At 34.4% G+C, this 12,530-nt stretch overlaps 1 protein-coding gene across 1 annotated transcript in view; it reads right to left on the bottom strand.

The window, feature by feature from the left end:
* LOC148952559 (zinc finger protein 1-like) overlaps positions 1–12,530 on the bottom strand; it is a 57,818-nt gene that overhangs the window by 32,333 nt on the left and 12,955 nt on the right. Inside the window, exon 3 of the mRNA XM_089089012.1 lies at positions 6,701–6,841. Within this exon, the coding sequence (XP_088945138.1) occupies positions 6,701–6,841 (141 nt within the window). The remainder of the gene's footprint in view (positions 1–6,700; positions 6,842–12,530) is intronic.

Genomic DNA, 12,530 nt, shown 5'->3' with positions numbered 1-12,530 from the left:
CAAAAGAAGAATAATTGTTACTTATTTGAGGGTGTACCCATATCCAACCCAGAGGGGCTAGAAGGTCTTCCTAAGTTATTCTTCTTTTGCCCTTTTGGGCAAAAGAAGTGCACTATATACGTTTGCCCTTTTGGACAAAAGAAGTGCACTAATACGTAAAAAGTGCACTTTTACTCCACTATTTTTCAATTTTGTTTCAAGAAGTAATTCAGGCCGATTCTAGGACGAACCCTTCCCACCAGGACAGGTAATTTGCCCATGGTTATAAAAATATACGGAGAGGATCGAGTTGGATCGACGAATCGTTACTGGATTTTCCCAGGTGTCACTCCATTCAAGCAGTTCCGGGGTGGGTTCTTATTTAAACGTTCTCATTAAGTTGCGTTATCATTGAATCCAATGGAAACCTGTTCCTTCATTGCACCTCTCTGATTTAGATGATGATGATGAGGAATGGATATGGGGGGGGGGTATTGGAGGCTAATATAAAGTATTAATGGTAAATATTCTGACACATAACACTTACAATTTGGGACCCATTGGAAAAGTTATGCGTTTTAGGAAGATTTTTGCTCAAACTGATATAGTAACTCAAACCGTTTCGCCAAATATCTGTTCCAAATACCAACACGGAGTTTTGTTTATGCTCGATATTTTCTTTTGTTTTTTTAGACTGGTCTTCATTTAAATCAATTAAATAATTAAAATATCATAGTAGCCAAACCTGTATGTTGGATTGTTTTAAGACAGTTTCAGATGTAATAGAATGATTTGTGGACTGCAACATCTTTGCCTTTTCCGCTAAGATAATTTTTTAAAATAAATATAAGGTATCCTTGAAGCCAACAATGGTAATAAATATTTCTTGTTATTATATTTTATGCAGGAATCAGCATGTAGTATATTTATATTCTCAAAATGCTGATCTACACATTTCTTCTCTAGTCTAAACAAAGCGTACCATCGGCTGAAATTCGAGATAAAAAAAAATTATTTTAAAATAACGTCCTAAATCAGATGGCAAATTTGGAAGTTCATTTCAGCGGAAGTTAAAAGAGTTAGATGAAAATTTGGAAGCTAAAAGAATTAAGCAGGTTAGATGATATTTCAATTCTTAGAATATATATATATATATATATATATATATATATATATATAAATCATGTTTGATGTCCAAGAAATTGTTAAAATTATTAAGATTTATATACTTTTCAGTAGAGAAAAAAAAAGTAATTCTCAGCGTAAATAGGATAATATATATATATATATATATATATATATATATATATATATATATATATATATATATATATATATATATATATATATATATATATAAATCATGTTTGATGTCCAAGAAATTGTTAAAATTATTAAGATTTATATACTTTTCAGTAGAGAAAAAAAAAGTAATTCTCAGCGTAAATAGGATATATATATATATATATATATATATATATATATATATATATATATATATATATATATATATATATATATATATATATATATCAAGGCCGTATCCAGGGGGGGTTTACCCGGTTTGAACCCCACCCGAAATTTTTGACCTATTCGAAAATAAGTCAAAAATTAGTAAAACCTAGGTAAAAATCAGTAAAATTAGTCGAAAACTGGGTCAAAAATTAGTAAACCCCCCCCCAAAAAAAAGTCAAAAATTAGTAAAACCCCCCCTGAACAAAAATCCTGGATACGGCCCTGATATATATATATTCTTTCGAAGACAAAACGATATTTGTTTTCGTCTGAAAATTGGTATACTTATATGTTCTGGTGTGAAAAACTATAATAATAATAATCTGTATTTAAAAGCCAACTAAAGCCATATACAAAAAGACATACTAAAGAAAAATTACACTTCATTTGACATCCTATATATAGAAGAGATTCGTTTCACCTCCCACCGCCCTCAATACATTTTTCTTAAATCCCCTATTAACTCAAATTAGAGACCCAAAAACCGGAAAAAACTGTCAAAATGAAGTTGAACAGTTGGACAAATGTGAGTGAATATCGATCATTACTATACCTATTTTTATTACAATTTTAAGTGTTCCTATCTGAGTTAATTCTGCATTGTATTTGATCTCCTATTTGTATCAAATTCGTATGCATCGATTGTCTAATTAATTAGCCACAGGTCAACTGAACTTTGCAGGTTGATAGAACAGATCCATTGAACTTTTAGCAAGATATACCACTGAAAAAATTGTTACTTTGAACGGAGATTTTTGTGCACAATCAACTCGGTAAGTTATTCTAATTAAACTCGTTATGGATATGAATCTCTTGTTCTTTCAACCTGGTTTAACACCAATGTCGAAACAATTCAAACTCTAACAGACAATCTCATTGTAGAGGGGGAAGGAGTAAAGATCAGGTCAATCAATTAAAATGATATCTTGTATTCGGTGAATTGGCGCTATTTAGATATAAGAACAATCTAAGGGTATTCGTTGGTTGTTCACAGACCGATGTATGTTTAGTGTGTGTGATAAATGAAGGACGGTATGCATTTTTTTTTTTTAGCCACATCAGCTTTCATCAGGGCCGTTGAAAGAGGGGGGGGGGGGGGGCAACCGCGACAGCTGCCCCAGACGCCGTGGCTGAGGGAAGGCGTGGTTGGAGGGTTGATCGAATTTTTCACTTTGATTCGGCTTTTTTTACTTATAGTTGAGTTGAGCATAGTTGTTTACGTATAGTTGAGGGGGGCAATTTAATAAATTTAATAAATTTTGCCCCAGGCACCACCAACTATAAAACGGCTCTGCCTTGGATCATAAATGTAGTGATCTGGCTAACTCAGCAGCAATAATCAAGAGGCGTTGGAAGACGCTTTCTTAAAATTTAGATTTGCTCCCCCGTCCCTTGAACTAAACAAATTCAATCGGTTGACCCAATTCCCTCTCTATTATCTCAGCAGTCCTTTGCCAAAAAACTAGTAGACTATTAAAAAAAAAAAAAAAAAAAAAAAAGTTAACTGTAAACCTGTATGCATAACAATACGGATTTGGGAGCCTATAATCAGATTGCACTATTTCAAGACTAAATGCTTTAAATCGAAATTGGTACTTGGGTATTATACGCCAATAAAGTTTACGCTGTGTAAAACTCGAGAACAAACGGGTTTCTTCGTTATTTTTTTTTCAGCTTAGCTTGAGACAAGACATGCGACAGAACAGATGAGAAATATATAGTTTGGGCTATATATTTTCATATTAGGGGGGAGGGGGTTAAGTATTTGGACAGATTGAAGTTAGAAAACTATTCTTACTTCATAATATGCAGAATAATTGTACCTAAGACATTTTGCATGCAGAGCCGCTATAATTTACCCCCCCCCCCTAATGCGCAAATACGATACTATCCCATTATGCGGGCCTCTCGGTTTAATCACTATAGAGTAGGCAATGATAGCAAGGTTTTCATTGCGTATACGATATTCAACTGTGGTATTTTGGGGTTTAGGGGGTATCTAGGTATCTAGGTTAGGTTACGTATTTAATATATGCAATGCTTTACCCCCTCTCCCTCTCCCCCCTAATGTGCAAATATATAGCCCAAATTTGTTTCTAAACTATTATATATTCATCCTATTTTATTTTATTTAATTAGCATTAACCAAACTTGACTTTTTAGAGAGGCCCGCATAATGGGATAGTACCACAAATACACAGCCCAAATTTGTTTCTAAAGTAACGAAGAAACCGGATTGTTCTCGAGTTGTATATTGCGTAAACTTGAGTGAGTGGCGTATAATACACAAGTACCCCAAAAATTAACTAAACATTTTTTTACATTAAGGTTAACCGACAAAAGGTGGTATATTTTCTGAACAACAAAACACTTGCCCAAAATCAAGGGTACTCTTCAAGCCATCTTTTTATATTTATTTAGTGATCTTTTTCTTTAGACATTTTAACAATATCTTGTGTTTGTCAAATTGGGTGTTATTTAGATAAGAATAGAGAAGCAAATCAACAAAGTTTACAGGTTGTATACAGATGTTACCGATGTGTATTTGGTAAACAGTCGGTATGGATAATAAATGACACTGATGAGGCCACTTCAAATACAGATAAGCCAATTATAGGAGCTGGTACACAGTTTAAATATTAAAATGTTGTCAAATTCGTCCCAGAAGCCGCCGTGATAATAATCCACCCGAAAAAAATAACACAATAAATTGTACAAAAATATCCTGATCCTTTGTTTTAAAAATAATGGTACTGGTGCATTTTGCGGACACTTCTATATACTGCTAAAGAAGTCAAGATTGATTAATGCTAATGAAATAAAATAGGATGAATATATATAATAGTTTATACACAAATTTGGGCTACATATTTGCACATTAGGGGGGGGGGGGGTAAAGCATACCATAGATTAAATACGTAGCCCTAGGTACCTTTTCCTCCCTTAAACCCCAAAAACAATCGTTTAAACATTGTAACTCATTGAGAAACCACGGCTTTGCAGTCATTTATGTATAGCGGTCTCTTGAGAATAGCCTGTTTGACGGGTTTTCCGTGACTGGTTTCCTTGTACAATATATAGTAGTGTCCTCATAATGTACTAGGGTATTCTTGCATTATATGGGCCTTTACAAGGAAATCAGTCACGAAAAACCCGTTTTTGACGGGTTAATTCAAGACACCGCTATAAAGTATTGGAATGCATAACGTGGTTTTCATTGCGTATACGATTTTTAAACTGTTGTTTTTTGGGGTTTAGGGTGGGGGGGAGATACCTAGGTTAGGTTACGTATTTAATATATGCAATGCTTTCAAAAGATGGCATGGGTGTATTCAGACAGTTTCTCCGAGTTTAGCAAGCCTAAGAAATGTGGTCAGGAGGAGGAGTAGGAGGCGGAGGCCTAAAAAAGTATTTTGACGCAAGTGTAATTTTCTGAATACCATAAAAATTGTCCTTTTTACATCTTTGATCGTCTCAGGAGGAGAGGTTAAATATTTGGTAACACACCCCTCCCGTCCCAATAGGGTGCCTATCGTGTTCTACACGAACAAAGCAGCATTTTCAGGTTTTATTCAGACAGTGGGACCAGTTGCGCCAATTGGGAAGGGGTAGAAATCGTTCCATTTAGATTTTCAAGAATACCCTTTTTGTATTATTTCTACCAAACCCCCTTCAGTCTACCCATGATTTTGTAAATACCTTATTTTATATCTTCACTTATAATCTCGGCTTTTCTCCCCTGAAAAGTAGGGCCTGCATAAGATACATTTTGAAGGGGGGAGGGGGTGAAACGGCATTTCAAAAACTATTTCCCTGGATTTAAAGAACATATTCCAACCTCACAGATATTCTACATTCTTCAAACTGGGGAAAAGTTTCCAGTTCTTACTAATAACTCCGTGCATAATTTATAAAAGTTCTGCTTGTTAGATGACAAAATAGATTTGACTTGTTTACGCGCTCAGTCTTACAGGATCAGTCTAAGCAATTTCTAGAAATGACTTATTTTAATTTATTTTAGTAATGAAGGTCCCCCTCCACTCTGCCGTTCATTTTGACTACATAAAAATGGATCTTCGAGCATAAAGAACAAATAAATTAAGAATGAGCTTTTAAGAACCCTTTAGAGAATTTTAAATTTCCCTTTAACAATTGTTTTCAATTAAGATAATTGTTAATCCCTCAAGTATTCCCAACGACAGTTGTGCCTCACCAAGGAGGTGTTATTTTCACCTCTAAAATGAAAGCTCCCTTGAGATGAAGTTTGTTGACATGATGATTTCACCGCTAGAATGTCAACAAAAAATGCATATTAGACAGTTTAGACAAATTTGTGTCTGAGGGTTCCTTTCTGATCTCTTGAGAATACCTACACGGATCATTCGAAACGGCTCTTCTTTACTGAACTTATGTGGTTTAAATAGTTGCTCTCAATGGCCGCCATATTAACGCGCATATTAACGCCATTTTAAACGCTCAAAAAACAACTGGTTTTCAGACAGAGTTGGTGCAATTGCACTGCCTAAATAAAAAGGCTTAAGCCGACACGGGCCCGGGTATATTCATCAACGGTATATTCTTTTCTCCGCAAGGAGTATATCAGATACAAACACGATTTTTTTTCCCAGATAGAAACATACAATTTTCATGAAACAAAACTACTGAGGGGGGGGGGGGGCTTAAATTTGACAAAACGCCAAAAATGCATGGCATCCGGGAAAATAATAAGATAAGAAATTACACGTAATATTGAAAAATCTTGAGAATGAAGGAAAAGCATATTCTATCTCAGCTTTTTTCAATTTGAAAGGTAAAACCGTCTAAAGTACTGTAATTTACTTAATTAACGCAAGTTTGCGTTAATTAAACTTGCTCCTAACGCAAGTTTATCGGATCAACCTATTTTGCCCCCCCCCCCATAAAAAAAGTCCTGGATCCGCCCCTGGCTCAGGCAGGCACTTAAATTGAAGGGGGGGGGAGACATTCTTCAGAAATATTTCACATGATTATCCTGTTAATTTTGTTTGTGGGGGGGGGGGCAGCTTGTCATCGGCTCCCCCAAAAGACTGCATATTTGCCTGGGTTAGTTGAATTTTGATTAAATATGCCCGTGATTTGATATTAAGTATTGTAAAATCGGAATTTAAGAGAATAAAAAAGGTTAAAAATGGTTGACAAGGGCTAGACCAAATAAATAAACACAAACCTTCAAATGATGTTTAAACTTGAAAGCCTTTTCGCAGTAGTTGCATTTGAACTTCCTCAATCCGGCTGATTCATCATGACTAATCATATGACGCTGAAGTCTATACACGTTGGCGAAATTTTTGTGGCATATATTACAATTCTAAAAAGGGAGAATGAGTTAAACCACAAGGACGTGACGAGGAGGGGAGACTGGATTTACCCCCTCCCTAAAAACGGGAAGCGTTTTCAGTTATGTAATGGCCAAAAGGGCACAAAAAATATATTTTCATTAGTAAAACCAACACCCATATTAATGCTGGAATATGGAATGACCACAGCAACTAAACATGGAGCGACATAGAACTTTGCAACCTAAACTGAATAATGTAATAAAACTACAACCAAGGCCTTATCCCGGGGAGGGGGGGGGGAGAATTTGACTTCCATCCCCCGAAATGTTTTTCTGACTCGTAAAAACATAACAAAAATGCATTTTTTAAAGCTTTTTTGGTACTTGTGTATGAAGCGGTAAGTGCGTGATAAGTGAAGTTTCGTTAATGCTAATGAAATAAAACTCAATAGGATAAAAATATAATAGTTCAGAAACAAATTTGGGCTATATTTGCAAACATTAGGGGGGGGGGGGGGGTAAACCAAACCATAAATTAAAAACATAACCTAACCCAACCTAGGCACCTTTTAGGCCCCCTAAACCCAAAAAAACTAAAGTTGAAAACTGTTCCTGGAGCGAGAAACCGTTTGTTTATACCTCACAAGGCAGCAAAAACCAGTTTTCATAAAGATCTTTACAATTGTCGCGCACTTACCGCTTTCTACACAAGAACCGTTTTTTTTGTAAAACCCTGAAAAAACACTTTTATAACCCCTCCCCCCCCCCACACACACACACCTTGAAAAATCCTGGATACGGCCCTGACTACAACTAAACTTTGCTATACGAAGATTAAATCAAGGATTTTTTAAAGTATTTGATTAAGATAAGAGATAAGATAAGATTTATTCTTCATTAAATACACATACAAGGATACATGTTATTATTCCGCAAAAGGCTCATTGGCCTGTAAAGAAGGGGGAAGACAAATGAGTTAGCCTACTTACTCAGAGATGAAAAACAAAACAAAATTTAAAATGATCACTTACTCACAGACAGAGCAAAAGGAGAAGAAAAGAAAATATAGATAAAATAAAGTATAGGAAAAAATAGAATAAATAAACTAAATTAATTAAGTAGATTAAATAAACTAAAAAAATAATAAAAAAAAATTATAATAATAAAAAAACAGATAAAAATAACTTCTACGAAGCCAAAGAATTTTTAACAATTTTTTAAAACGAGTCAAATGAGTGGCACCTTCGAGCCGATTCAGGCAACTTATTCCGAACAATATGACACGCCATTAATGGATTAAAACTGACCTTATGCAAGGAGTAAATGGAACTTGAACATGATTTGTCATATTGCGAAGATTTTAATTATTATCATCAGAGGTAAAAGATAGCGGAACACTTAGGGGCTGGGGGAGGTCACCATGAAGCTGAGAAAAAGTAAAGCATGCGCAAGAAAGACGTCAGTATGAACCAAGATCAAGTTCTGTGATTACTAATGAGTAATTCGTCTACTGGCAAATACGTCTAGCTTTATTTTAGGCGATATAAAGTGGTTCTAACAGTGAAGGAAAGATTGGAATTAACACAAATGTACAGAAAAACAAGCAAGACTGGATTAAGCAACGAAAAAGTATTTTCTAAATTGTATCCTGGAAAAGTATGTCTAAGATTCCTTAAAATACCGAGACTCTTGCATATCTTTATTTTAATAAAATCAATGTGACGTAAAAAAAAAAAGTACAACATAAATAAATAAATAAACTCGTTTTTCACGGCAAAAAAAAAACGAAAAAAAGGAGACATCACTCCCCTGTAATTCCACGGTAAACAGAAGGCCTTAATGTCACTGGTTTACATGTTTGAGAGATGTCGCAAGCAAGATCGGATGTTGCAACTGATTAGCATAAATGTTACATGGTTGCAGCGTCAGATACAAGGGTGGGCCGCCATGGATTTTTTTTCTTACGCTTGCCATGGATTTTTTTTCTTGAGCTGGTGGTAACCCTGGATACAACCTAGTAACTTTAGCCATTATTACCAAAAATCTAAAAGCTTATTTAAGAAAAATATCAAGTGACGAAGATTCACCAATGAGGCTGATTCAGGAACGGTAACAATTTTGTCTTTAATCTTAAAAGTAAAAGTTCATTGCAAAACAAGTTAATGGGAACTTTTAAAAATAGCCCGAAATCCCTCAAAATGATGACGGATGCAAATGAAAACTGTACCGTTGGAATTACCATAGCCGAAAACCCCACATACAAGAATTATAGCCCTCCCCATCCTGAGCAATAAGGATAATCACTTTTTTGCATGGGACGCAGTGAAGTGCCTTCATTTTTTCATCTTTACTTCCAGGGGTGATGGTACCGAATTAATGGCCTTAAAATGTTGAGCCAGGGCTCATTTGAAGAAAATCATCATCATGTCTAATGCCTTTGATAAGTAATGAAAAAAAATATTAAAACAAAATACAATTTTTGACAATCATCATAAAAGGCTCCCTCATATACCTTTATAACCTTTTACTCAATAACCTCATAAACTTTATAACCTCAATAACCTTTTACTAAACATGGCTACTCCAGTGTTTTAACAAATAATTTTGAGCAAGATTTTAATTTAACAATATCAAATAAATTAAACGACTGAACTGGCTTCTGCAGTTATATGCTAGTTAAGACAGAAAAACAAGATATTTTCTGTCAGAGAAACAGTTATGATACAGGTATAATAATAATAATCTGTATTTAAAAAGCCACGCCCAACCCATAATCATTTTCCCCACATATTAGTGTATATTAGTGAAGACAGAGAAACAGAGGAATTAAATTAAAAAATCTTGTGACTAAAAACTTTTCGTTCTTCTTATTGGCCTTAAAATTTTGCATACAAGATTTAATGAGGCTGAGTCTAATGATGGCTTAAATGATGGCTTAACTTTTGATGGCTTAACTTTTGATGGCTTAAATTTCACAAAGAAAGTATTAAAACCAAACAGATATATGAAAGATAGGGTTGTTTATATCTCCAAAAACAAGGAATATTAAGATTGGCTCACGAAAACATGTTAAAGGTGTGAATTAATGGTTTAGCGCACTTTAAACCCTAGAATTATAGGAAAATAATCTATCATTTTCTCTTTTGTTAGAGACAGCCCCTGTCTACGAAAGAAAATTACAGCAAAAACGGAAATATCAAATATCAAAACAGATTAGCATAAATGTTTCATCATAAAAGACCCTTTGAATAGCCCCTCAATTCGACAATGATGCAAGCTGAGGGCTGCTCAGTGTGCTCTTGTCTACACAGGTAAATGGAGCATACGGGATTCTCATCTCTAAGGTGCTCCACTATTGACAGGTCTCGCCCGCATAAAAGGTTTTTACGATCAAATTACGAACTGTGTTTGTTCAAAGGAATTCATCAAGATGTGATGGGTATTGTCCTACCTTCCAGGTGGAATAGTTTATTTTCTTTTGATTTTTTTTTTTTTTTAAGCCTTAGCCTACAAAGAGCATGCAACCGTAAGAACGAATACCCATGCTATTAAGAAAATTATAAAAAAAACAAGTTTTTTTTTTAACTGAAAGTAAGGAGCCAGAAGCGCATCCAGGACTTTTGTTCGGGGGGGGGGAGGGTTACTACTTTTTTTAGGGGGGGGGTACACAAAAAACCTCAAAAAACACATACTAAATTTGTTTATGTCCATTTTTGTTACGTTTTTACGAGTCAAACAAACATTTCAGGGGGTTCAAACCGGTTAACCCTCCCCCCCCCCTGGATACGGCCTTGTAAGGAGCAACATCAAAACTTAAAATGAGCAGAAATTATCACGTATATGAGGGGATTGCCCATTCCCCAAAACCTCGCTCTTTATGCTAAAGTTTGACTGTTTGTCCCAATTCTTTAAGAAAAACTCGTGAAACACAAGGGCCGTTTAATTAGAACAATAAGCTTTTTTTTAAAGAAAAACCTTAGCGTAGAGAGCGAAGTATAGAGGAGGGGGCAACCCTTCCATATACGTAATAATTTCTTTTCTCCTTTTATAAAATCAAAAATAGTTGGGATTATGACGTTTCGACACCATAATTACATTTGTCTTATTTTGAAGGCTAGATACAAAACTTCGTAAGAACAACTTGTGGCCTATAACAACCTAAAACAAAACAATTATTTTGTTTTAATAAACAAACAATTATTGTTTTCTATTTTCTGTCCTGTAAATTATGTGACATGTCGTTTTTTTTTATATACCATGGGATATAAATATAACATAAGTCAGTTTTGCACAACTGACTTATGGTTAGATAATTTCATCTTTAGTTGCTTTACATAAAGCAACTATTTTTTGAGGTCTGAGTTGACCTAGAATATTGAACGAAGACATCTAAAATTTTTAAGGAACTAATTATTTTTTTAATTGATTAATTAATTTTTAAGGATTTTTTAGAATTTTGTTTTATCATGTAGGCTAATTATTTAAATCTGCTAAAGAGCAGCCATTGACTATGCATTGATTCTGGCTGTTAAGATGATCTAAAGAAAGCAAGCGTAATTCCTCTTTTTAAAAGAAGATCCATCAGATGTGTGTAATTATAGGCCGATTTCATTTTTATCTACTTTTTCTAAAATTTTTGAAAAACCAATACAGAATCAAGCTGAAAATTTTTGGAAATAGGGTTTTCTGAATTCGAGACAATTTGACTTTCGTCTCGGCCACTCTGCAGAAGATGCTCTTGCTTCGCTTTCTCTTTTTATAAATAAAAAGATGGATCAGAGTAAAATTCCTATGGCAATACTTTTGGACATAAAAAGGGCGTTTGATTGTACGTCCCGTGATATCCTGCTTAGTAAGTTAGACCAAATCGGGGAGAAGGCCCTCTTTTTTTCTGGTTTCAAAGTTATCTAGAAAACATTAACGACTATTCACATTAATGTGAAAGACTATTCACATTAACGACTTGCAGTTTATTTTTGACCAAGGGGGGTTCCAGGGGGTATCCAGGGGGGTTAGGTCGGGGGTATCCAGGGGGGTAGCATAGTTGCTTTACGACTTCAACAATATTACAGAACATGTGAGTTCGTTGTATAGAAACCTTTTTTTATTGTTACTTTGATTTTTTTTCTTTTGCTCTACTTGTTTCTTTAATCCTTACTTTTTGGTCCCATTGGATGCTGTCCGCGTTCACGAACTAATATTTAATGACAACAAGAGGAGAAGCTTCATGATTACTTAATTGGCCACTTAATTATGATGTATAAGCAATTTCTTAGAGCATATTGCCTTTTCAGTTATACTTAAAATGTATTGGAAATATAAAAATGAGTAAAACTGTTAAGTAAGACCTAGAAAAAAACAAAAACTGTTTTTTATATAAATGCTAAAAAGTTTCCGAATATTCCACCTTCACATCAGGAAGCCTTTATCAACGGGGAAATGGGGAGGATTAAAATAATTACACTGAATTAAACAGATTAACACAAACTAGAAAATAACATAAAATATGAGAAAAACACAACAAAGGCTATATAAAGAAAAAGAAAACAGCAACTATAGTTTACCTATATGTGACTCCTTTCGTTTTTTTTTTCTTTTTCATCTTTTATCTTGTTTTCTAGAATTCGGTTATTCGTTTAATTTAATTAATTTTTTTTTCTCTCTTTTTCTGTTTATTCCGGATGTGAAGCCAAAGTATACATTTTTGGCACTAACATAA

Source organism: Artemia sp. Qi Xiang Cuo, chromosome 5 (genome assembly GCF_049724085.1).
Source record: "Artemia sp. Qi Xiang Cuo chromosome 5, ASM4972408v1, whole genome shotgun sequence".
Lineage (NCBI taxonomy): Eukaryota > Metazoa > Arthropoda > Branchiopoda > Anostraca > Artemiidae > Artemia > Artemia sp. Qi Xiang Cuo.
This window is presented reverse-complemented; position numbering and strand designations above follow the sequence as displayed.